At 43.7% G+C, this 27067-nt stretch overlaps 1 protein-coding gene across 3 annotated transcripts in view; it reads left to right on the top strand.

The window, feature by feature from the left end:
• kirrel3l (kirre like nephrin family adhesion molecule 3, like) overlaps positions 1-24317 on the top strand; it is a 102293-nt gene extending 77976 nt beyond the window's left edge. For 2 of the 3 annotated variants that reach the window (XM_049731224.2, XM_049731226.2), the window contains 14 exons: positions 12554-12709; positions 13285-13434; positions 15486-15643; positions 16634-16784; positions 16852-16957; positions 17188-17336; positions 17442-17569; positions 19521-19647; positions 19730-19830; positions 20427-20625; positions 21730-21849; positions 21955-22064; positions 22200-22289; positions 22394-24317. In XM_049731224.2, coding sequence (XP_049587181.1) covers positions 12554-12709; positions 13285-13434; positions 15486-15643; positions 16634-16784; positions 16852-16957; positions 17188-17336; positions 17442-17569; positions 19521-19647; positions 19730-19830; positions 20427-20625; positions 21730-21849; positions 21955-22064; positions 22200-22289; positions 22394-22888 — 2240 coding nt within the window. In that variant the 3' untranslated portion in view covers positions 22889-24317. The remainder of the gene's footprint in view (positions 1-12553; positions 12710-13284; positions 13435-15485; positions 15644-16633; positions 16785-16851; positions 16958-17187; positions 17337-17441; positions 17570-19520; positions 19648-19729; positions 19831-20426; positions 20626-21729; positions 21850-21954; positions 22065-22199; positions 22290-22393) is intronic. The other variant, XM_049731225.2, reaches the window with a different exon arrangement.
• The last annotated feature ends 2750 nt before the right edge of the window (positions 24318-27067 follow it).

The raw sequence follows: 27067 nt of genomic DNA, 5'->3' as shown, positions 1-27067 counted from the left end.
GCCTTAGGAAGAAACTCAAGATAATCATTATCTACAAAAATAAATTGCTACAATTGCACAAAATCCAGCCATAAAATTATATTTCTATTTGCATTTCAAAAATGACAAAAAGGAATCCAAGCCCGGCATCTCATCTGTATGTGTGTGTGGGCGTACTGAGGCTGTCAATGGTCTTTCAGGACTGTGATCCATGGAAAGATAAATAAGCCCCTAATGAAGCCCCTCAATCAGCGGGTAGTTAAACAGCTGACCAAAAGATTGAAGGGCAGCAAGGGCTGATTGTTTGCTCATTCAAAGCACTGGGAGGAGGCTCTTGAAGCGTCACACCTTTTCTTTGCACCACCAACCTCAGCCTTTCTTTCTCGGAACGCTCATTTTGATACAGGCCAGCTCCCTGATTGTGCCAGGCAGTTCTTTAAAAGGCAATTTCGAGCGAGGGGGCCTTTGTTTAACCCCCCCATTCTATCTATTGTGCTTTTCTTTTGAGTTTGAATGGTTCTGTTGTGGTCATTAAGCATGTGATATTTTGTTTTTATAAAACTAAATAAGTGCATCTCAGAACTGGTCCGGACTAGTTTTTGTGTGGGGGGGTGAGAGAAATCAATGGAGCATTTCAACCTAATACAGCCATGACTGTTGTGGTAATGGTTTGGAAATCGACAGCGGTCATGCGGCTCTTTTATACCTCCAGGCTTGGATCACAAGTGAAGTCCAATTCATTGCCACTTGAGTCGAGGCAAGAAAAATGTTCTCGTGAGCTTTCAAAAGACTCACATGATGACGGTGAAAGAACAGGTCGCGTTTTGTTTTGTACGGTTTGTCAGAAAAGCAAAAGGAGACTGCCGATTTGCCAAAGGACAGACAGACGGACATTCTGGAACATTGAGCTGTAGTTTTCCATAGCAAATAATGATGATTCCTCTCTGCAGCCTTTGCTTTTTTGATCCTGGGTAATGTGCTAACAAGCAGCGTGGGTTCATGGAATACACACTACACTGTGTATTCACAGCAGTGTGTGTGTGTGTGTTTTCTCACCAATTAATGAATTGCTTTGTGTGTCTGCTGAGGTGACAGTGGCCCGTCTCTGGCGGGGTCTGTCCTCCCCACCCAACACACACACATGCACACACACGTGTAGACATTGGGCCCTCTCACACTATTAATGAAAGCAGCCTCATTAGTGCTTGTGGTTCTATATGCAAGAGGACACTGGACCATTGCGAGTGTGTCTAATCAGGGGACCACTCAATGGCTGAGGGCCCCACTGCACCAATGATAAAGTTCACATTTAAAAATGAGCCAACGAGCGAGCTGGTTAATTGGGAGAGAGGGAAAGGAGGTTGGTGGTCACCGAGAGTCGCCTCCTTTGGAGAGAGCGATGTCTCCCCTCCACATACACACACCTTTCATCTTCATGTCATATAATTCAATCCGCTCAATCTCAAATCATTTCTCCGCGTATTTCCATCCTACTTGAACCTTATCGCTCAAAGCAAGATCTTCAAGTGAAGGCTTGTTCAAAGACGAAATGGAGTGTCGGGAAGAAGGCATACAAATGGATCTCAGGAGAGGGCCTTAATGAGAATCAGTTTGCCATTTTCCTGGGTCAGATGTGGAAACAGCTGGCAAATAGATGGAGAGACGAGAGCTAAATGAAGCTATACCACAAAGTGATAGGAGTTGTCCTGCTTGCTTGATGTTTGGGGCTCTAACTTGTGTCCCACAGCACTTAACACCCCCCGAGCCATCTCTCCTGGCGGTTAATTAGAATCCAATAAGGTTGCCTCCTGTTGGTCATTGTTCCTCCAGTGTGTTTACCCTTTCCAGAGGCTCCATTCGCTGCTTAATCTGCCGAGAAGCTGAATGTCAATAGGTCAGGCCAAGACTCCAGAGCCCAGAGAGGGCGAGAGGGAGGGAGGGAGGGAGCCATTGAGCAAAGGGGGAAGGAGAGCGGATCAGGGGGATGAAGGAAAGGGGTCATTTCTTTCCCTTCTTGCGATATTTTTCTCCTCACCACTGCGTTGTTGTTGTTTCACCCCCCCCACCCCATCGCTTCTTTACCTCGGCTTTTCTTCTCACTTCTAATCCGTCCTCTTGATTGTTCTAAGCTGCTTTCAGACAACCCCAGGGATTCTGGGTAGGGCAGTTGGAGAGTGTTTTAATTAAGATTTAGGAGAGGGCTCCCTTAAGGAGGGTGCTTTTAGTGCGGGACGGACCGAGCAAAGTGAAGAGGTGACGAATGAAGGAAGAGCTCAAATCAGAAAATGGGAGCTGGGGAAAGCTTTTTTAAAAAAAATAAAAGCTGTTAATAGACGTGGAAACACGCGACCATTTGCTCATACAAACAGTCGGGGCTCTGAGGCATCCAAGTGGTTAAGCCAAATTGGATTTTTTTTTTTTTTTCAAATCTGTAATCAAGCGGCACAATCTTTATGGATCGATCTCAACTTCCTGTGATTCATACCATATCCTGCGAGGGTGATATGGGATCAGTGTTAGCCAGCAGGCAAAGTGAGGGAGTTTAAACGCTCCATCTAATGATCGATCATCACACCAGATGGGCTCGGGAGCCTGCCACGCTTCACTTGTTTGTCGCAGCCTCTACCGTGAGGTTTCTCGCTTAAAGTCCAATTTTGCAGATGCAATAGAGGAATTAGCTAATCGACTAGCTAGGTGAGAGGTCAGTCATCCATCCATTGTCTATACGGCTTCACCTTTTTAGTACTGCGGGGAGCGACAAACTATCTGAGCTAACTTTTGAGCGAAAGGCAAGCTAGACTTTTTTTTTTCTTACAAATCTGAACTTCTGGTGAAAACAGGCTCGGCATACCAAATGAAGCGTGCGTGCTCTGTTTGGTACGCTTCTCCTTTAGCACACATCTGTCCCACCTGAGATCCCAGTTTGAACCCAAAAACAGCGTGCACAATGAAGTGTTTAAGTCAATCAAAGCAACAGACTCAAGTGCGAGAGGCCAAGTCGAGGTCGGGGGACCAACCCTCGGCATTCTCTGCCGTCACGCATCCCGACACACAGCCACCATATGTTCAATGTTTCATGCTCAATGAAGAAACCAGCCAACGTTACAAAGACCCATTCACAGCCACTTGATGCTGAAGAACAGTGGAATGCTACGGTATGTTTGGAAACAAAATGTGGCACCAGCCTGGAGCAAATCAAACCAAAATAAACCACAAAAACAATTGAGAATGCGTAAAACAGCAGTCCAAGTCAACTTGAAAAGAAAAATCACAAAAGGCGAGCAAATTCATTTCTGCTTCCATCTTTTCCCAGGCGTGTAGCATTTAACTATTGATCTGGAGAATCAAGTTGACTGTGTTCACGCCCACAACGGCGCAAAGCACCCTTTTTTAAAATCTTTCACCACCTTACACTGGTGTGCAAAAATATCATAACTTTGCCTAACCCGCTGCAACATAGAATCAAATTACACCTTGTGCCAGACTTGTGCCTGGCATGAAAACAGTCATCAGGCTCTAAATCTTAGCAGTTATGCAAATGAGTTCTGGTTGTTTTTTATTTGGATTGCTGTAGGCTATTTTGTATTGTGTATGAAAACTTTAATACAATAATAATACATCTTTTATTTTCTTGAAAAAAAAATCTTGCCTGTTGCTCTTTATCGATCATTTCAATTCATCTTGATGTTGTGCTACTATTTAATGTAGTTTTTAAAAGCTTTAGTCCTGTTTTGGTGCTTGAAAGAAATGCATCCATTGTCATTTATTTTTAAAGCAACGCCAGCTGATAAACAATATCATGATTTTGCCTTGAGCGTGTTACAGCTCCCCCCAAGAGTCCCCCAGTACACATGCCTCAGTCACTCACAAGGCTCTTAATAAGGCCACCAGTAAATGCCAGGCAAGATATGCCGCGATGAAAGCTCTTTTTCTCATACTCTAGCTTTGAGGACGTGTTTCGCTGTGTCGTGCAAGGGGGGGAGGGTAAAACTGCAGCTTTAAAGAGCAATGCTACATTTTAAAAGGAACAATAAACCTATCCGCTTATGAAATAATATTTTTTGTGTCCCTCATCCCATTGTGTGCCAGCTCAGGGGACTTTTGGCAGACATGAAAGCTGAGCAAAAGGTAGCAGAGGAAGCCCGTGCCAAAAAGATAAAGTGTGCCGAGCTCCACTGGGAGGGATGCATCACACAGATAGTTCATTCTTTCACTGTAGTCATTAATATCCGGCGCAAAAAAAGGTCAAACCTGACTTGAAGCCGTCCAGTATATCACAGTTACATTTATACATCAAACCCTGCTGTGATGTCTCATCAGCTCGGTCACACAGGAGAGACCCGCACTGCACATTATCAAAGATTGATGGGCTGTCCTAGTTAACGACAGGGGGGGATGCGGAGGTGAGGGTGTGGGGGGGCTTCGCTCAGGAACTTTTGCGTAGTCAGAGATGTTGACTGTGCATCACAGGCTGTCGTCTTAGCAGTGCAAACATCATTAGCGCGGCGGGCCCGTGCTTTGCCCTCCCTCGCGCGGAACCTCTCGACCCGACCTCGAGATAAGCAGCGGAACTTGCAAATGCAGTATTGTGAGGTCAGGGATCTCACACCAGAGGCTGCTGGCAGATGCAGAGGCTGCAGCCTCCATCTCCTCCCATCCGTCACTTCTCTCCATACATCCGCTTCTGTGTCAGAGGAGGGGAAAAAAAAAAAAAAAAACAACACACAACAACCAGATGAGTCCTTTTTTGTTTCAACACATCTCTTTAATGCAGCGCCATGGTGCCCACTCCTTTGTTCACACCGCTCGCCGCTTTAATAATATATTGATTAATTAGCTCACTCATTAATCATTTATTCCTTAATCACGGCCTGATTTTTCTCAGGAAAGCGGTGCAGTCGGGAAAAGCCTGACTTCACATTTCATTCTAATTACACCCCTTCACTAATCAACACTTAAGAGATGGAAATTCAGGAAATGAGTTTTTCTCCCTCCTTTCTTTTACTCAATACAAAGCACAAGTATCGAGTCCAGCAGGTAACAGCCCAACCGCCCTCCTCCCCGCTTCTCGTCCTCTGGCGCCTCATCGGCGGGTTAAAAGGACGTTTCCACTTATAAGAAATCAAATGAACAAAATGAGTATTTGATGTTAAATTAAAAACTTTTCTTCCCGGCAAAGTCAAGGGGGAAACAGGGAAATGAGGTTACGTGCATCTTTTTAATTGTACCCAACCTAACTCTACACAAATGTATTCATTGGGATGGCTAGACAATAAACACTCATGCTAACGTTAGTTTACTATGTAGCATAGTTGTAGACACGACACCATGGTCTTCACTTGGCAGGAGTGGGCATTTTTATCTCTGCCTTTAGTCGCCAGCCGAGTAAAATTCATCTCCTGAACCTGTCCAGATAAAAATACAGGCAAGCATCCATTGTTGCTGGCCATACTGTGAAGTGGAAAGACAGCAAAACATTGTCTATAAATATTGTGAAGGTGTTTTTGTAAGAATGTAGAGGCGGCAACATTGTGCATCTCACCATTTTATTGTTTCCAGTAGATTCATGGCTCCCATGGGGCTAGAAAGTAATTTGTTTAATCGCCAGGAGTTATTTTCTATGGACAGAGAAAAAAAACATTGTTAATGTGAGGAGAGCATGAAAAGGAAAAAATGAAGAGGAATATTAAAACAGCTTTAATTAGAAGTGGTCTTTGTGCTTTTTGTGTATTTGTTGCAAGGCGAGGCCAAAATTCGACACATCCGCTTTCTGTGAAGAGGCTCTTGCTGACAAAAAAAAAAAAAAGAATTATGCATCGAATTAAAAGAGAGCTCCAATGAGATGACGGCAAGTCGGGCATTAACCTCTAAGCTTTAAAAAGCACACACATTAAGCAACGCTAATGAGACTCTCATTGAGCTAGCTGTGTTCTGTGTTCAAAAACACACAAAAGCGCGGCGTAGACTTCAATGTGTTGCTTTGAATGAGGTTGTCACCCTTACTCCACACACCAGCAACTGATGTTCGACGCCATTGTTGGCGTCGATAGCCTTTTCCTGTCGTCGCTTACAACTTTACAACCCTCATTAAAAAATAATAATAATAATAAAAGGGAGGGGGGGAGTATTAATTATGAAACGCACTACTTCCTATCCTATCGTGAAGAGCCAAGGGGGTCTCCGTTGGGCTCAATTAGGGAGAGTAGGCCACAAATCCCCAGACTAAATTAATTGATACCCGAGGGCATTGGATCCAGAGTCAGTACTATGTAGACTTTCTTTGTTTTCATTTTACCGCCTTTTAGAAAAAGCAAGAGACTGTATCGTTATCTCCTCGTCGTTTTATGGATTTTTAATCGAATTTAATTAAACATTTATTTGCTCGCTTCATTTGTCACCGAGCTATTCCGTCACATGTTGCGCACTCTTCCGACTCTTACTAAACCAAACAGCAAAAATAAGTTGGACTGGTAATAAATAATCATCCAAATAGGGGAAGTGGGAAGGAGTCTGTGGGGGGGGGGATCGGGGCCGTGAGACAGAAGGAGCAAAGCAACGGAGCGAATTAGAGGGACAGAGACGGGCTGGGACTATGACACAGATCCAGCCTGCAGCTGTCTTGCAGTAAAAACACCAAAGGGGGGAGCTGGGGTAAGCTGGAGCCAAACGACAAGACTGGCTCAATCAACATCTTGTCAACACTGCTGGCTGATGTGTACAGACAATTTCATACCACCCTCCACTTTTTCTCCTCCTCTGCATATGCTGTTTTATTTTCTGTCCTCCTGCCAGCCAAGCCCGTCACTTGCTATCCCGTCCGCATGCACTCGCCACTTCTCTAGCTCATGGCGTGTCGCGGTTGTGTGTTGATGTTCAAAAGCAATGCTAGAATTATACTCCGCCAGATGCTTCTGCCCTGCCCACCAGCGAGCCTAAAGATGTAGGACTGTGACAGTGAGTGTGCAGCAAGATGCACAGTCGGAAGTGGAGCACAGCGACTGCAAACTGAACCATTCATATTTGCTCCAGCACTGACTGTGTCACATCAGCAGTCTTGGTCTCACCCCCCTTGGCCTCCTCCTTTTTTTTTTTTTTTTTTACATCCTTCCTCCTCCCCTGAATACATACCACTCTATTATAGCAGGTACCCCGGGAGCTACTGAGGCAGCCAGCATCACGACTGCTTTCCAGCTCAGTAGAGAGCGGATACTATTACATGACAACAAGGTAGTAAATATGAGAAAGTTGTTCATTGTGGTTTTTAGATGACAATAGTATCAACACGGTCCCCATTCACAAACAAGAAAATGTTATACACGTGAAGTTTGGCTAGCAAGCATAATAGAGTCATTCTTTATATGTACAACACTTTTTACAACATGTTTTATATACTTTAAATACACTCTTAAAACTTTCACATTCCAACCCATAGACGATTTGGAGTCTTTAATGTTCCAAATAGAAATTGAAGTGTGCTTACCGCTTTGTCACTGTGCTGCCTGACAAACGGGCAGATGGCACAATATTGAATTTCTCAATCAAATAATGCTGTTTAAAAGCCTACTCCAGCATGTTTAAAGCTCATTGATTAACGTACCCACCAAGGTTACACTCTGAACACATAAAAACGATATGAATTGCCCACACACATTGAGTACAGTGCCATCCGCAGTAGTGGAGGAGCAGCCAATTGTCACATTCTCCTTCTCAAGTTTTCTGGTGTGATGTTGCCATCAAGCTATGACAGCCTTTGAGACAAGCTGATTGCCGTCAATTCTATCTATAGCCGGCATCTTTACAATTGGAGGCCGTGCAATATCTTTGTATATTTTTATTTGAACATGTTTTGAATCTCTCGTCCCTCTTCTCCCGTTGTCACGCTGACGAGTCGACGTAAAGTCCCGTGAGTCTGGCGCAGGGATGCAGAGCACGAGCAAAGGGAAAGAAGAGGAGAAAGTGATGACAGCTGACACCAGGGGTAAAACAGAGCAGTGTCAGAGTGATGTCAGTGATTAATAGCACATAGGGGCCTTGCAAAGTGCGGCTTGCTCATGAGTGTAGATGCACGAATGATAAACAGACAAATGAGAGGGAGAGGCTTTGATTGGGGCAGAATGCGCCGAGATTCAGGGTAGAAGCCAAGAGGGGAGGGCTGGGGAGGTTGGCAATGGTTTGGATGAGCAGGTCCACTCGCTTAAAAGGGGTCTCGGCTCCAGCCAAGATTTTCACAATGGAATAAAAGCTGGGAGGGGATGCGAGGCGGATTAAACTCCGGCAAAACAGCTCTTAAAAAGCAGTTAGATTGCAATTTGGGCAGAAAAATGCAGACGAGGAGAAAAGGGAGCGAGAGCGGGTGAGTGGAAGTGCAGCCGGAATGCATAAGGGAGTGATATATTTTTTAAGAGGGGTGCAAAGGAGGAGAGCATCTGCAGAAAGAGCTACTTGCAACAGTCAAAGAAAACATACATGCTGGGCACACCACAGTGCGGCCAGTTGGTGGGTGGTCTCTCTTGTTGTCCTCTTTGAAGCCCTCAAGTTGTGTACAAGTCATGCTAATGAGCTTTGCACACTCCAAACATGAGATGGGTGCTGGGTCCCTATGGGGGCATTCGGTTTGAATAGACTACCTCAGCACTACTTTTTTTTTGTTTGTACACAAACATATGCACGCGTACACTAGTCGAAAGAGACAAAAGACTCAAAACAAAGGGATAATAATTCTATACTGAGAGAAATGGAGCTTGCATTTCCAGCCCGATTTAGAAGCCTTATCTCGACAAGGCACAATGGATGGCATTTGGGGAGAGGGCTTGTTTATTCCAAGCTTGACACTTTTTTTTTTTTTTTTTTTTTTTTGCCAATTGCCTTGTTTTCGGGGGAGTTGTGTGTGCGTGCGTGCGTTTGTGTTTTCACCCCATTTCCTCGTCTCTGGAGTCTATTAAGGGAACCTCACGCAGGGTGAGTCCAGGACTATATAATATACTGTGTGTGTAGTATATATGTATATATATATGTAGATATTTTTTTGTTTGTTTGTTTTGTTTTTCTTTATATATATATATATATATATATATATATATATATATATATATATATATATATATATATATATATATATATATATATATATATATAATTATATATATTTTTTAATAATTTATTTGATGACTACAGTACTACACTTGGGTGTGAATAGTATGAAATGGTATATCACAGTATTTGTACATATGCAGACTGACCTTTTTTCCTTGATATCCAAATGGCAAAAAATGATTATGAATCGTCATTGTGAGCTGATAAATAAACAGTGCTCTCTATGAAATGAACGGTGCTCTCTATGCTAGTTTCCCATTATAAGCAAAGGTCACGCACAGTGCCATTATCACGCTTTAGCTTCATAGCCCTCACACACCCAAACGCATACACGCATACACGCACACTGGCAGATTCAATCTAATTCTCCCAGGGCAGATGTCCAGTGGTGAACGGATCACTGCTGACATCTGTCCATCTCTTCTTGATCCGCCCTGATGTGAATGCACCCCTATCAGTTCACATAAAGTAAGCGGCGACAGCGGTGGTGGAAAAGCTCTTTAACAGGTTCAACCCTGAAAGGCAGTTTTGAATTTCACTAAAAAGCCAAGCGACTCAAGCAGCAAAGTCAAACGACACTGCTAAATGTGCCCCGTGGTGCTTGACACTTGGCTTTTCTTATTAACACATCCGCGTACACCTCAAAACATCATGCAGCGTCTGCAAGAAACGCACGCATACATGCCTACTTAGCGCCATGTGCAACCAACGGCGTGAAATGATATTTCATTTGAAGGAATCGGGATTAAATTGTTTGAGCCCAGGTTGGTTTACCTTGTTACAGCAGAAAGGAAAAAAACACTCACACACACAGTAAGTTAAGAAATTGAGTAATTGCTGAATTTGTGGCAATAAGGAAATGTTCCTCTAAATGCGAAGACCTTGAAAGGTAACATTAATCCAACACATGCATTACAACTAATCCATAGAGTGCAAATCTAGGGAATGAGTTCATGAATAGATTTAACGTAGAGAAGCAAAACAAGTCAAATCCCGTACGGTGGATATTTAAGACCCACATTTGTATTTTTGTCATTTTGATTCAATTGCAGCCCGTAGCAAAAGCTCCTCATGTTAAGTCTGGTGTGTTTTTGTGGTCTGCGTGTGTGTCTTCACACTGCTTCCACCCATTGTGCGCCTCTGTTCCTCCCTCGCTCCCCATCAGCAACGTATTCATGTAATTAAGCCGCTAATACACCGTCAAAGAATTGTCTAATTCGGCAACGAGGAATTAAAGGAATCTGGCATGAGTCATTAGCCAGTCGAGATGTTCTGTAGAGCCTTTTCAATAAGGGATCTGGAGAGCTGTGAATCACTCTCTACAGCACACAGTCGTCACTCTATTTTTGTAAGACTCCATACGAAGCATTAATTGCTAAATGTGAGCGAGGCAAATTGAGTGTGGGTGTGGTATAGACAAACACTTCACAGCATGTAATCCGTTTCAGCAATCAGGCAATGAAGTGAATTATTACCCATTGTAAACAGTTTGATACACTGGGCAAGATACTTAATTGCAATTTTTTTTTTTTTTGCCCAGTCAAGAAAAAAAAAATCTCAATCTGGCTCTACTGGGGGGAGGATTATGAAACTGCTCATTACTTCTTGAATCTAAAACGTTTGACGGAGAAGGACATAAAGTTCCTGACGGAAAATGTCGGCCCTTACTCAGCATCTAATAGCTTGAGTGCCAAGACTCAAATTAGCCTCTTTTGATTCATTTTTATGTAGCCCACCTGCTACTCAACAGGCTATTCCGACATTTTTGTAACACACACACACACAGTACACTATAGTGCTCCAATTACACATTTTTCCTTCTTCAGTCAGATGGAGGCCACTACATCAGCGCCACATTAAGGTTTTATGCTACCAAGTAGTTCAATTTGGTTCAACTTGGAACAGGTTGGTCGGGTAAATCCATTCTAAAGGGCTCAATAACCGTACAGGTACGCTTCATTTTTGTTGGTGGAGCTACAACGCAGAGAATTTTCACTTTGGAAATGTCAGGTAGCTTAGCATTAATAATATTTGCATATCTGTTGTTGTGCAGAAACAACAAATACTCTCGGTGCACTGAAAGATGTCCAAAATATGGTACGATACAGATCTTTGTTTCATCGGAATGCCAAAAAAAAAAAAATGGTTGGTTGAGATGGAGTTTTGCTTTAATTATGCTGCTGGGTGGCAGAGGCAGCAGGAGGGGAGAGAGGGTGAGGGACAGACCACAGGCCCTCCCTGAGATGAAGTGGATAATTGAGTGCGGAATAAACACTGCCAACAAGCAGCCTCATTCAAACTCAGAAAGAATGAGGGGGGGGGGAAACGGAAAAAAAGAGGGTGAGAGCATAAGCAAAAAATCCCCGCCACCCTTCTTAAAGGGGTGTGGGGGGGGGTTGCTATTGAAAAGCTATTAAACTTGCATTTAGCAGGATTGATTGAGAATGAAGAGGCCTATTAAAAGAGAGAGACAAGAGGACAATAGCGTGTCTCTGGTTGCCGTATGTTGCCCTCCTTTCAGCAGCTTTCTTTACTGGCGATTGTGATGGTGGTTGGGGAGACCGAATTGGGGGGGTGCGGGGGGTAACCCTGTCTGTTTAAGCAGTGCAACCAAGAGAAGCAGTTCAGGAAGGGTTGGGGATGGAGGAGGAGGGGGGGGGGGACTTAGCTCAGCCTGAATAGAGGCCTCTTTATCTCCCCGAGTCCCCCTTCCCTTCCATTCTCCATTGAGCAACAATGAAAGAGAGAAGGAGAATGAGTTTTTTTTTTCTCCCCCCCCCAAGTCTCCCGACTCGCACAGAGAGCCCACTTAGATAACCAACCAACTGTCTCTTTCCCCCGCCTACGGATTAGTTACCTCTGGAGTGCTGCCATCTTTCGCTACTCGTATAGGGTTTGTAATACTCAATCTTTATCATAGTGCCACAAACATTTGGAAAGTGTATTTCTGTTTGTGCGTGTGTGTGAAGGCCAGCCAAGCGATCCATTGAGAGTGTGTAGCGCACTTAAACACAACACCACAACGGCAGCAGGTGTCTCTACTGAATTTCAAGCGCCTCAAACAAAACGAGTCCCCGGGGACTTTAAGTGCTGTTTTAATTGTTTAACATCCATTTTTACAAAAAGTACACTGAAAAAGCGGCACATTTGTTAGCACATTCTTTCCGAAAAGTGCTTCGTGCCAGGAAGCATAAAAGCATATGGACTTGGGAAAGAGTTAAATAAGTTATGGGGCAATGCTGAGTCTTCTTCTTGACAGGGATATTTATGAAGGAGTGGGGGGAATATGAAATGTTCACCCAAGTCAGCCTCATCCATCTTTTTAAAATGTCAGTTTATTGAACGATCAGCCTCAGTCTTTTCAGGGCTATTTTCACCATCCTAACCCGACACACCTGCTGTCATTCCTTTGTATAGCATTTGCCCTGAAAATATCAATTCTTGTCAGATTCAAAACATGTTCATCCTTCTGTCCTTGCAGCCGCCACCCGAGCAGCCTACTTTTCCCAGCAGCCTCAGGACCAGGTGGTGGTGTCTGGCCAGTCCGTGACTCTACCATGTGTCATTGTGGGCTATCGGGAGATGGTGCAGTGGACCAAAGATGGACTGGCTTTGGGTGGAGAGAGAGATCTACCAGGTATGAATGATGTCACTCACCCAAAACATTTTGTATTAGCACGCTCGGAACTAAACATAAACAACTCTTAATAAAAAGTAAATTTTCTTTAGTTTCCTAGTGCTTGTCTTACTCCGATCAATGGCGGGCCCCATTAGAAAGCAAGCTTCTCTTCCTTAACTGTTTAGGTTTTACAAGATTGAACGGTGAAAGGTCGTTGAGTGCTGCGCGCACGTAACGTGATTTGCTGCTTAGCGTTTTAAGGCTTTTGCAGGAAGGGAGATAATCAATCAGCTTTTCACACTGACATTTGATGGCGGAGAGACCCCAGAGGCCCTGCCACCATCTTTATTGTGTCTGTGCTTCAAGGACAGAGTCCTCATGCGTTTCATTTCCCACCTCATGCTGCTCGACACACACACACACATACACACAATGGCTCAATCCTACCGAGGTGCCGCCTGCGTTCATTTATGACTTAAACAGCTTTTCCACATTTCTTGGCGCTCGGTCCAAATGGGCTTCGTAGTTGTGTCATTATGTGTTTATTGTTGCCGGGTCTGTGTCTGACTGTTGTGTGTGCCGGCTTCACGCAGGCTGGAAACGCTACTCCTTAATGGGCGACCCGCTATCAGGCGAGCACAGCTTGCTGATCGATTCGGCAGAGCTGGTGGATGACGCCGTGTACGAGTGTCAGGCGACACAGGCGGGCTTGCGCTCTCACCGTGCCAAGCTGACTGTGCTAGGTAAGATACGCAGCTCGGACTTTGCATCACATGAGACAAGTATAAACACGGGCATTATAAAAAAAAAAAAATGTAAAAAAGTCCAGCACAATGTGTAATTATCTCATTCAGAACACCAACAGGCAGACAAATGAAATCTGTATTGCATTGTGTACAATATCACTGACCTCTTTAAAGGCTTTACAATTAATAAAATGATTTCTTATCACCACTCAGCAATAACCCCTGAGTGATAAATCTCATTTCTTGATGGAAATGAATTGCTGGGGGCATAATTCTACTAAAGCTCAGCCAAGAGAGCCCGATGAGGGAAGAAAAAAAGTAAACACTCAAGACTGTGGACGTCTTGGCTAATGTGATTGCAGGAATCACAAATGACTGGAGTAGTCACTTGAAAGTCAAGGTCTGCATAGTTAGCACATTTTACGGTGAGCCGCAACATTTGTCAACCGCAAGGCAGTTTTTACATTAACGCGACGTGAGTGATCCACTTTTTCACGCAGACATTGAGGAGGGGGGCAGGGTTGTGTGTGGGGGGGGGTTACAGGTCTTGTGGGACCCAACAAAGCACTGCTGGCATCTGGTGGCATTTGAAGGAATGTCACTCGCCATATATCTACTTAAGCCAGCTTGCTTATAAAAAAAAGCCAAGTCAGAAAGTTCAATCACATACCACAACTGGATGACGGAAAGCTTTCCCCTAAAGAAAAAAAAAAGCTTATTTATATTCGTATACTTATCCAGACTACTTTGACAGATAATCAAACAGACAAGTTCAAGTTTGTATTTGACCTATAGTTGTACTGAGACGTGTTTTGTCTTATACTGACAGAAGGCTTCTTAGTCATCTTTGATTCATGTAAATTGTCTCTTTTTTATCATTTTAAACTGAAAGGACTGCCGAACGACTAAAATATGCAATAAATCGTTGACTTCATTTATTAATTAATTTCACTATAGTTTTTCCCCCATTATAATTAAGTTGAGATTTATGTTTCAGCGACACTTTGTTTTATTTTTGTAGCAAAGCATACCGTGTCTCATTACTTTCCAATTAGGAATATACATCAGTGTAAGTCTTGGGAGCGGAATTTATTGAAACGGAAACATCTGCTTCAAGTCGGCCCATGATGAGTCTGGGAAAATACCAAAACCCCTGTGCAGATCTAGACTGTACCTTGTGCCAGACTTGGGAGGACTTCTATAGGTTTATATGTAGGCAAAAGTAGAGCTAAAGAAAGTGCGTGGGGGTCTTTTTTTTTCTTTTCCCTGTGCATGTGTATTTGCGTGCAGTTGCCCGTGTGCCAAAGCAATCCGCAGTCAACGTCTGGAGTGCAGTCAGGGGAATCGGCATGGAAATTAAAATCACCTAGCACTCGGATTCCATTAGTGTCCGTGCGGCAGCAACGGAAAGACCTCTGACAATTCAGACACACACAGTGAAATTGGTTCGGTGGAGGGAGCGAAAAAGGCCAACACAAACCCCGCATTCACGCCGCTCCTTATTGGACCGGGAAATGGACGCCCTCATCAGGGGTGGCACGCTTGGCTTGCCAGTGCTGTGTGAGAAACCATGCAAATAAATGAACAAATAAGCAATTCAGCCCAAACATCGCTCAGCAACAGTGGGAACGATTGCAACAATAACGCTAGTCTCTGAAAAAGGAAATAACGAATGGGAAGTGTGTTATTTTCTCCTCAGAGGACCTCCATTTGAAGACTTTTCATCAATGATACACTGTTAAACAGATCATCATCATACGAGGATACTTGTTTGCTTCTTTTAATGTCACAACATTGGGGGGATGTACTCTAATTAGCTCCATTATTTCAATTTTGAAGATAATGTGCCGTAATTACAGATTATATGTTTATTATTGTACTTGGTGTCAAAATGAAATTTCAGTTCTATCCATTTTCTTGAATTTTTTTTTTTCTTTTCCACGGGTAAACACCGGACTTGATGACCAGCCAATCGGAAAAAGTGTATAAACAGTCAGTTAATTTGATGTGTTTTGTATTGAGCGATGTGTTTTGTTATTGCTTTACAGTCCCTCCTTCAGATCCCTTGGTAGAGGGAGGCCCCGTTGTGCGTCTTAAAGCCCATACGCCGCACAACCTCACCTGCAGATCTTACGGAGCCAAACCTGCTGCAGAGATCACCTGGTACAGAGATGGGGAGGTCATGGAGACAGCCATTTATTCCAAAGTACGTGCAAGTCGCATGATGTAAACAGAACTCAGATACTACTCAGATACAGTTTTCAATCGCCACCCTTTTCTCATAAGATTTGCTCAAGTCGCTCTCTGCAGTCCTCCTTCCCTTTTCACTCCTGCTCCCCCTTATACTCCCGGTAACCCCCCACCCCTTGCTCCCCCCCTCCCCTTCCGCTAATGCAGTGACACTACAGCATAACTGGAGCATGCCAAAGCTCAGACAGCCATGAGGCTTTCATACAGTAGACTTTCTGCAGAAAGCGAATCACCAACACTACAATGCAGAAACACAATGGGGGTGCGACGGAGCGTGAGTCGGCCACGGCTGGGAAAGTGTCACATTTTTCATGCTCTCTGACCACGCTAAACGACGCTAAACACCACATTTAAGGAGGCGAGTGCTTGCAGTGGAGAGGGGATGGCAGGGCGGGGGTTGAAGAAGAAAGAAAGAAAATTCCAACCACTAAGATATGAAAGGGGTCTGGTGTGATTAGAAAAAATTGTTTGTTGCTGAGGAAGAGCAAAAATCGCTCTATTGATTTTGCTGTCCAGGGGAGAATACCCAGCCTGCCATGCGTGTGACACTTTTGCCTCACTGTCACCATCCAAAAACAGACTCACAAGCAATTTGGCTATTACACTTCTTTGTGTGTGTGTGTGTGAGCAGTATGTATTACCCTCACAATCTACACCTTGCCTCACTTAGGCGTATTGATTTCTGTAAGCAGTAAATAGATTTAAAAGACGATGACAAACAAGGCTCTGACGGCAAACGCTCTCAGAAATGTAGGAACAGCAAAAAAAAAAAAAAAATCCCCATGCCGCATCGTAAAATATACTAATATATTTCATCGACGGTGCCAAAGAATTTTAAATTAAAATAGCGTTACTGGCGTATGTATAAAGCTAAAAATAGGATGACATATAGATGTTGTAGCTATGGCTTCAGGCTGAACCTAAGTGCAAATGCGTATTGCTGCAGACACTGATGGAAGATGGAAAGAGGGAGGCAGCTGTCAGTATGCTTCCAATCATCCCAGAGGACAGCGACTCCGGCCGCACCTACACCTGCAGAGTTCTCAACCAAGCTGCCCCTGCTGGAAGACAAACATCCATCACTATCAATGTCCAACGTGAGTCACAAACTCATCCGCATTCTTACCCAACGAGCACAAATCACATCGCAAATGTTTCTTGCAGATCCTCCGTCTGTGGTTTTGTCAGTCCAGCCTCAGACGGTAACCGAAGGCGCCAAGGTTCTCTTCGTATGCACCGCTTCAGCCAATCCGGAGATTATTGGCTACAGGTACGAGAGAATATATTGTTTCTGCTGGTGATGTTGAAAAGCACATCACCTCGAGAAAAAAGAAGTCCCCGTGTTTGAATAATTTGCTTGAATGAGCCGCTTGATTGGCAGCATTTGATTATGATTGGCACACGCTATGAAAGAGCTAATAGCCACTTTGATATGCATGGCTAAGTACCTTCCCCGAACTAATAATCTGACTGTATAATGTGATTATCCATCCGTCCCAGGTGGTCTAAAGGAGGCGTCCCCATCTCCGAGGCCAACGGTGACAGTCTGGAGGTGACTGTGGACTATTCCTACTTCACAGATCCGGTGTCCTGCGCGGTGTCCAACTCTGTGGGCAGCACCAATGTCAGCACCCTGGTCGATGTGCAATGTAAGTCCGACCGAAGGAGTGTAAACAAAGCTGTTAGGTCGCGGCCCTGAGGCGTATGTGTTCAACGATAAACACATTGATTCAAACTGTCTGCTTCCCCCACAGTTGGCCCCAGATTGTTGTCGGGACCAAAGCCAATGACGGTTGATATCGGGATGGATGCGGCATTCACTTGCACGTGGACTGGAAACCCTCCCCTGACCCTAGCTTGGACCAAGCAAGGCTCAAGCGAGGTAAGGCGATATACAAACATCTTGAAGACTCAACACTTCATCACTGATCAGCGTCCCTTCAGAGTGAAACATTCACACGTGGCCTCCAGGCATGACGCTTTCACACTTTTTTCTCTACACATTCTTCAAAAAGCTGCGCTCGCCATGCTCCCCGAGGGATAACGCCTCTGGCAAAGAACTGTCTGTCCACTGACGGATACGCACAACGTTGCCGAGCTCCGACTGGCTGTCATCGCGCTCATCTCAATCAGTCCGAGAAGCAGTCAGTCAAGCGGCGCGCTTAAAACATCGACAGCTTATCAGGCAGCCCCTAGCAGCATTTGAATAATAATAGAAGAACATTACTATGCTGGTATAGAAAATAGTTTAGTGCACCACATCAGCACTATGCTATCCCACAGGAGCGTGTTTCCTCGCTACCAGCGCCGAAGACAAGCAGGTGAAAACACCCCGGGTGAAATACGATTTGAGATGCCGCGAGCGACGTCGTCACATCTGAAAGCAAACACTTTGGGCTCCTTTGAGGGTGAAAGCAGAGCTTTTTCTAATCCACCCGCTTCCACTGTCCCCTCACATAGCCGAGAGTAATGGATTAATTGGGTTACTTTGTAAGTGTGTTGAAAAAGAAAAGTGGAGAGCGTAAGAGGGGGGGGACTGTGTGGAAATGGGAGGGAGGTCTGAGTGGAGGTAAATGGATTAAGCACAGCTTGATAGAATGACGGGATCAATGAGCTAAGGAGTGAGCGAGCGTAGCCGCTTCAGAGGCCCACTCACACCATCGCATTGTGCCCTCGCAATTTAATGACAACAATCTTACCGAGCAGCTTCTCAGTTTGTGTTTGAGTATCAAAAAAAATAATAATACGGCAAAACCGACTGAATCCGTAGCCACTCGAACGATGCCACTTGTGTTTCCGAGAACTATAATTCACTTCACCGCAGTTCAGTTCGGAGTGGTAAACTTTAATTTAATTGGCATTTAACCGCTAGGTGTTTGAGGGAAGATGGCCACATCAATTAAGTAAACGGTGTTACATCATCAGGGAGAAACAATTCAATAAAGAGCACTGTGCAAAAAATGTTGAACTATAATTGAAAAGGTTTCTGACTAATCAATTAAGCAGTTTCTCGCTTCACCCTTTCGGTTACTCTCAAGGGAAAAAATAGTAGACGAGATAGGAAAAGCACTGAAACTTTAGTTAAAAAAGTTAAATCAAAACTGGCATGTAGGGAAACGGTTCAAATAATACCTGCAGCCCCTAAGAAGTATCTGCTTATATTTCCATGCTACACTCATGAACAACCCGTTATTATCTTCCATATCCGCCAACCACAGACATCTTACCTCGTCTCATAGCAAAGTGAAAGATCGGAACAAGGTCACCTTTTATATCCTCACCCTTAAACAGAGACTGTACGTGCTGCTTATAATTAACATCGACGAATACATAAGGTGTATATTTTTCTAACAGTTTGATACTTCCAATAAAAAGGATGCTTGAAAGCGGTACGGTGTGGATTTGTTTCAAACTTTTCACACGAGGAGACATCTGAACTGCACGCTAGAAATACTCAGGAACCCCGGTGTCAATTGTGCGGAATGAAAAAGCTCCAGTCTCATTGCCCTACTTCGCCGGTGTTAAACTCAAGGCCCAGGGGCCAGATACGGCCCGCCACATCATTTTATGTGGCCCGCGAAGACAAATTCTGCATCAAATTCGTGTGTCATGACTAGAATTGCAAATTGTCTTCACTTTTAATATCTTTTTTTTATATATTTGACCAGTTTTTACTCGTCTGATTTGAAAACGAGTTATTTGTCAGTTTGTTTTGTAGCTCATACATTTATTTTGGTTGACAGTCATAATGGACCTCTGAAAGAAACTAGGACTACAATGCGGCCTGCGAAAAAATGATTTTGACACCCCTGCCCTACTTTGTCTCTCACCAGGTTTTAAGTAACAGCAACACCTTGCAGATCAAATCTGTTACTCAAGCAGAAGCCGGCACTTACACCTGTAAGGCTATTGTTCCCCGCATCGGAGTTGCGGAAAGAGAAGCCATTCTGACCGTAAACGGTGTGCCTCCTCCGCCAATAGATTACTTTTGTCAATTTACTATGTCTGAATGTGTTTTCATTTCTCTGCTTCTGTTCTCTAGGCCCTCCTATCATCACCGCTGAGGCCACACAACATGCTGTGAAGCATTCCAAGGGCAAGCTGGAATGTAGAGTGGGCAGCACACCGCCGCCTTATAAGATTGTAAGTCAATCTCCAACTATCTCTTTCGGTCATTCACCCATGTTTGTGACATACATAGCGTTGCCCTTGACCTCACCTTCACACCTCCATATTCAACCCACTAATAAAGACACATATTCAGGAATGTAATTGCACCGGCGTTAAATGAAGCGATAGGAGTCGAGGGAGCTGTGGGAGACGGGCTTCCTACGGGTTTCAGCCAAACTGCATTCAATTAGCGGCCTGAGAAGCATCACTCAGCTGACCTTGTTGAACCGATGAATGTATGCCGGGCTGAGAGAGGATAATTAGGGTGCGAGAGGAGAGGCAAGAGAGGTAGACAGGTGCTCTGCTTGCCCTATGCTACCGGCAGCAAAGAGTAGGCCCACTTCAATGTGGCTAGCTCACCCCCCTCAGACCTCACCCGCACGTGGGAGGGTGCTTAAACATAAGCTCGTGAGCTGGGTCAACCCCGTTGAGCTTCCGAGGTCAGCAGAAAGAAAGTCGTACAGAGAGCGATGCTGATACCAGAATAAATGGATTTAAGGGTGTGTTTGCTTTACTCACCAAAGAATCACTCACCGATCTGTTATGTACCATCTTGCTCCTTTCCACAGGTATGGTCCTTTGGAGATATCAGCTTGTCGTCCGGTTCCTCTGGTCGCTACTCAGTGCAGACAGTAACCAACGATCAAGGAGTTGTGTCATCTCTGGTGCTTTCTGAGACTCTGGCGCCGGATTTTGACCTGCGCTACAATTGCACTGCCTGGAACAACTTTGGCACTGGCACCGCCTTGCTCACGCTCAAAGAACAAGGTCCGTACTTTTGTGGGGTTCATCCTGGCACTCCAACTTCCTCCATCCTTTTCTAGGCTAGTTGAAGACTCCAAATTGTTTGTAAATGCAGACGCAAGTGTGAAATATTTGTGATATTTTTGTCTATGGTATGTGCCCTACTAGCAATCAATTCTGGACATTGACATGAGGACAGGTTCTAACAGCTTCATGTCTCAAATGGATGTCCAGAAAATGGATGGATGGACCATTGTGTTACACTCCAGTTCTGCTGGATCTGGTGATTTGCCAGCAAAAAGTAAAACTAAATCTGGTTCTGTACTAAGATGGAATTGGTTCCTAGCCTGACAAAATTCCATTAAAAATCAGTCAGGTCGTTTTTGCATAATCCTGCTAAGTAAATCGCCAATCAAAATGTAAAACTCTCCCACTGAAGCCTACTGTAGACAACATAATGAAACTCTCAATCCTTCTGCAAAGGAGACCAGATTAGGTAAAAGCAGACCCCATGCCTCTCCTTATCTTAATTATACTCTCCCAATCGATATGATTTAATCAGCCGATGGTTAGCTTTAATGAATATGTTTGCCCTTATAACATAGATATTGATTGGGGACAAAAGTCAATTAGATGGAGTCATGTGTTTTAGGTTGGACTGATATTCTCCATCACTGTCTCTGAGTCAAACCCAGCATCTCTGGCTGCATTCCACTAAAGTGATCTTCAAATTACACTGGAATGCTGCAGCCAGTGGAAGACTTTGTTGCTGCAGACACCAAAAATAAGGATCTGTGTAGTCATTGAAATCACTGTAGCAGAGTGAGGTCTCCAGAGAAATGGGCGCTGGTATCTTCTGGAATCTCTAATTAGATGACTGTCTATTGCTTCATTGCATGTCAAGCCTTGTTACCTTTACTTTGGGGAGATTAGAGACAATAGCCAGTGTGTGATGCTAGATTGTCTGCACAAGCATATGTTTGTGGTCACGGTTAACTGAGGTTGCATCCTGTAGGAACTGACATCTCAGGGATTAGTCTTTTCCTTTGTATCAAATGTTTATCCTGGTCTTGGTATCGGAGGTTTCTGACACTGGAGAAACCATCGCTTTCTTTATTCTGGTTCCAGAAGCCGCACCTATGTTGTTAATTGTTGGTGGCTCAGTTGGTGGAGGCTGTGTCTTGCTCATTTGCGTCATCACGCTCATCTCCATCTGCTGCAGGCACACAGGAAAAGGTGAGCTCAACGGTCAGTATGAGACAGATGGGTCACTCGCCAATTTTTTCCAAATCAAGCAATCCAGTCCAAGTTGATTTCAAATAAATCCTAACTGTCACTTTTCATTTCCTGCAGGCAAAAGATGTACTCGCCTCTCCAAGAGCGACATCAGAGTTCAAATCGTTCACAGTGATCACAATGCCACACGAGGAAATGATGACGAGGAGGATGTCAAAGAGCCCATGGTAAAATTCCGAATCCATTCCAGATGCAGTCATGTCATTCGGAGCCAACATGTAACAGAGAGTGGTCTTGTTCTTATCCAAGCGAGGTCTTGTTGGCTGTATTAATTCATCAAAATATGCGCGGTCTTCCCTCAGGCTCCAAATAGTAGCGAGTCTCCCGGGACATCTCGCACAGAACACAGTGATCTCTTGGAAGAGGAGGAGGATGAGCGATCGGACATCAAGGTAAACACACACTTGAAAAAGAATAGCAAGAAACCATACTTTCATTTTCAGCATCTAAAGAATGTCAAGTACTTAAGAGACTTTTCCCTCTCTGTGCACTCAAGGATCCCACCAACGGCTACTACAACGTACGCGGCCACGAAGATCGGCACATTCGCGGCGGTGGTTTCTCCGAATACGTTCCCAACCCTCGGCCTGTTTACACACCGTCGCAGCTACCGTCCCCGAGCCCAATGTACAGCCAACACGGCACCCAGCCACGGGTCTACGACTTCGCCCAAAGATACGCCACCAACACGCTGACCCAGTCGACGTACGAACAACAACAGGCCGCCCAACAGCAGCCTTCTCAACCGGCCACCATTTATCCCACCGACCCAACCGTCTACAGTGGCTCCGCCTACCTGCCGGCAACCTACGGTCGCGCCTTCACCAGTTACGTCAAGCCGGCTTCTTATGAAAAAGTGGATGCGTTCGACCAGTCGGACGAAGCCAGCAAGGTGTCCAGCTCGTCCCGTTTCTCTTACGCCTCGTCACAAGTGTCCTCCCAACAGTCGGACTACGGCCGACCCTCACAACGTATGCAGACGCATGTTTGATTGGAGTCGGAAATCAAAAGCTACGAGGAGTTAACTACGTCGTCGCCACATACCCATGTGGGAGAACTAACATGAACTTTGGACAAGTATTAAGAGGGAGTCACAGCAAGCCATTGGCTGGAATGGCGGGATCATCATCGATGCTTAACAAAGCTGAAAATTTCAGCAGATTGTGATGTTCAAGTCAAATCGAAGAGCGATACCTCATCGGTTTATCTCTGCATGATTGACCCACACATGACCCAAACATGTGGAGATAGCCTGTCGGTTGACAAAAGTGGTATAGCTGCATTCAAGTTTACTTTGCGCTCAATCTGAAACATCGGCGATCAAGTTCTTACAGTTTTAAAACGGACATGAACAATCTAGCGTCATCTGTCTTCTGCTGTTTTTTTGGTTGGCATGCCAGAGGAATACTAAGCACATTTGTGTTGATTACCAACAAGTGACTGAGCTAGCCATAGAAACAAACTAACCTGCGAATACTTTGGCCTGACCTTGGACCCCCAAGGAAACAACCGGACCAGAAAATATGAAGATGAGTTGATTTCCATAAAGAACTGGCAAGAGTATGTTTTAATAAGGAAGCAAATGAAAAGGCCATAAAAACCCAAAGATGGTGACCATTTTACAGGGTTGGGGTCCCAGTACTGCATTCCTTACCCTGGTACTGTTTTCTACAGTGTTTTGTGATTGTGGAGCAGGGGAAAGTAGGGTATTAGCAGAACAATCAAATGTGATCGTTTGGAAGTAACATGGTGGCAATCTTTGACTTGAACTAAACTTGTCAGGTGGGAGGGGCAACATGCCGGGCAGTCGTCAAGATGGGCGGTTTACATCTTAATCAAATGGTCTCAAAATGTTTACAAGAAACAGTACTACCCTGGGAAATCTCTGTACAAATGGCCTAAGCCCATGTTTTCTCTCTGTTGCATGCAAATGGTGTGTCTAGTGAAAACATTTAGAGTCATGTCCATTTCATGTTTGAGACGTTCGGTTCTGCATCTGGATCAGTCGCATTCTACCTTGTGGATGTTTCCGTGTTTGATGCCTGCACTGCCATTTGACGGCCTGACGAGAACAAGTCAAACTTGATAGTGGAGGCAAAATCATCGCTTGTCTTTATTTTTATATTTTATATAAGCCTTAATGTACAGCGTGTAAGCTGCTCTATTGTAAAATATCTTTATATAATACGTATCTATCTTCATTTTGGTTGATTTAGAGCCACACATTTATTTTATTTTTTGCTTTACCAATCACCGAATGTTTTTTTTTTTGCTTGTTTATTATTTTTATCTCATCTAATTGCCATTTGCTTGATCATTCTTTTAATAATGTATTAAGAATTTTATTTGCTATATATAAGCTACCATTGCTTGTATCTTTGTACACATATTTATATTTAAATAAAACCATTTCCGATAAAGTCGGCGTTCAAGTGTGGAATTTTGAACAGCTCCACTGCGGAGCGGTGACAAGCAAAGCAACCCACGTAGCAACAATGATGAATACGTAAATTAGCAGTGCTGTCTATGTTCATTTTCCTATTCCCCCAGTGGTGTAGTGTTCGCTCGTGAGTGAACGGTTCGTTCAAAAGAACGAATGTTTTCAGTGAACAAGAGTGAACAAATCACTACAGTGATTTATTTTTTCAGTTCATATGATTTCAGCCAGTAGGTGTCGGTAATGCGCATTGAAGCTGGTGCCACCTCGCCGTAGAACAAAACGAAGAAGAAAATGAATTAACTTCCCGTACACGAACGAGTCGTGAATTGCATTTCCCGTTCGCAAACGGAACGGATCTGTGAGCGAGTGATTTGCATTTCCAGTTCATCGCGAGAACGGATCAGTGAGGGAACGAATCCTGACTTTCGAGTCAATGGGTGAACTGCCTTCCTTCCCGTGCATCAACGGATCAGTCAGTGAACGTGTTGCGTCTCGCTCTTGGCGTGAACAATGTAAGCTAGAATGTCGATTTACGATTTGCCAAGGAAAGAAAGAACCACTTCTTTTATGCACGTTTTTTCCAAGCTAACGGCTAACTTTATTGCATGAAGGGATGCGCCGTTCTGCAAAAACGGGGAGATTATGCTTCTCTTTGGGTAATCTTTATATATATAACACTTATAGTAGTTTTTAAATAACGTGTATGCATATATACGCCTAAATATTGTTATCCAATATATCTACTGCAATTTCACATTAGATTGCTGGTTTGAAAATTACTTATTTTAATAAACATTTATGTTAAGACTTGTCTGGTGTTTTATTCCTTGTTTTTCCATTCGCCAATTAAAACATAAAAATCAGACATTTGGTTAACTGCTTTATATGACAATAAGTGTGATCTAAGGCCCCACTTCCAACCCTTATATTGAGGGCAGGGGTGTCCAAGTCCAGTCCTCAAGGGCCGCATTCCTCCATGTTTCCCTCGTTAAACACACTTGATTCAATGATCAGGCTCCTGCAGAACGTGAGGATGAACTGATCATTTGAATGTGAATGAGTGCCAAAAGTCCCAATGAGCAGCAGGGGGGGCCCCATTTCAACCCCTTACACTGAGTGCCAAGCAGGGAAGAAATGGGTATCATTGTTATAGTCACTGGTATGACTCGGCTGTGGGTTTGAACCCACAACCTCCCAAACTCAGGGCGGACACTCTCCTCTTAGGCCACTGAGCTGGTAAACACTTGTATCGTAGTATAACACTTATAGTCCTTTTTAAATAACGTGTATACCTATATACGCCTAAATATTGTTATCCAATATATCTACTGCAATTTCACATTAGATTGCTGGTTTGAAATTTGCTTTTAATATTATTATTTTTAATAAACATTTATGTTTAAACTTGTCTGGCGTCTTATTCCTTGTTTTTATATTCGCCAATTAAAACATAAAAATCAGACATTTGGTGAACTGCTTTATATGACAATATGTGTAGGTACACTACACGAGGTTAAAAAAAAAAAGAGAATAAATAAATAAAGGGTTAATTGCACAACAAAAGCATTTCCTCGGACCTGGGATCGAACCAAGCTCTTGCCGAGCAAGAGCCCGAGTCACTAACCAGTCGGCTATTTTGACCGGCGGTCTACAATAACTTGCACTGTTTTCTACTAGTGATGTGCATTCCAGTTCTCAGGTAAACTGAATCTTTAGAATCGGTTCACTCAAATGATTTGTTCAAAAGACTCGTTCACCAAATCGTTCGCTACACTTTCTTATTTATTTCATTATTTTTTTATAGTAGTTTTTTGTTATTCAATATATCTACTGCAGTTTCACATTAGATTGCTGGTTTGAAATTTGCTTTTAAAATTATTATTTTTAATAAACATTTATGTTAAAACTTGCCTGGTGTTTCTTTATTCGCCAATTAAAACATAAAAATCAGCTTAATCATGCTTTATATGACAATATGTGTAGGTACACCTTCAATAGGTACACTACACAAGGTTTAAAAAAAAAAAGAATAAATAAATAAAGGGTTAATTGCACAAAGAAAGCACATCAAGGTAATTTCTCGAACCTGGGATCGAACCAAGTTCTTACCGAGCAAGAGCTCGAGTCACTAACCAGTCGGCTATTTCAACGGGCAGTCTACAATTGCTTGCACTGTTTTGTACTAGTGATGTGCATTCCAGTTCTCAAGTGAACTGAAACTTTAGAATCGGTTCACTCAAATGATTTGTTCAAAAGACTCGTTCACCAAATCGTTCGCTACACTTTCTTATTTATTTATTTTATTATTTTTTTTACTTCGTGTAGTGTACCGAGCAAGAGCTCGAGTCACTAACCAGTCGGCTATTTCGACCGGCAGTCTACAATTGCTTGCACTGTTTTGTACTAGTGATGTGCATTCCAGTTCTCAAGTGAACTGAAACTTTAGAATCGGTTCACCCAAAATATTTGTTCAAAAGACTCGTTCACCATTGCATTGACCTAATTTTCACATGGTCCTTGTTTACATTTTGCATTTGACACCGACAGCTGTCAAGTGCCACGTTAGGGCTCTTCTTGTGTAAGTTTTATTTGTTATGGGTTTTCTTTTGTAAGTTTAACTTTGGGTACTTCGAAAGTGTCATTTTAAATTGTACTTTGCTAGGTGTTCGTGTACACAACGTGTTGTGATGACATCTGCTGTGGAGTCTTCACTGATCGTCGCTTGTGAGC

Source organism: Syngnathus scovelli, chromosome 9 (genome assembly GCF_024217435.2).
Source record: "Syngnathus scovelli strain Florida chromosome 9, RoL_Ssco_1.2, whole genome shotgun sequence".
NCBI classification, from domain to species: domain Eukaryota; kingdom Metazoa; phylum Chordata; class Actinopteri; order Syngnathiformes; family Syngnathidae; genus Syngnathus; species Syngnathus scovelli.
The sequence above is the reverse complement of the archived record's forward strand: the minus strand, read 5'-3'. Positions and strand labels throughout refer to the sequence as shown.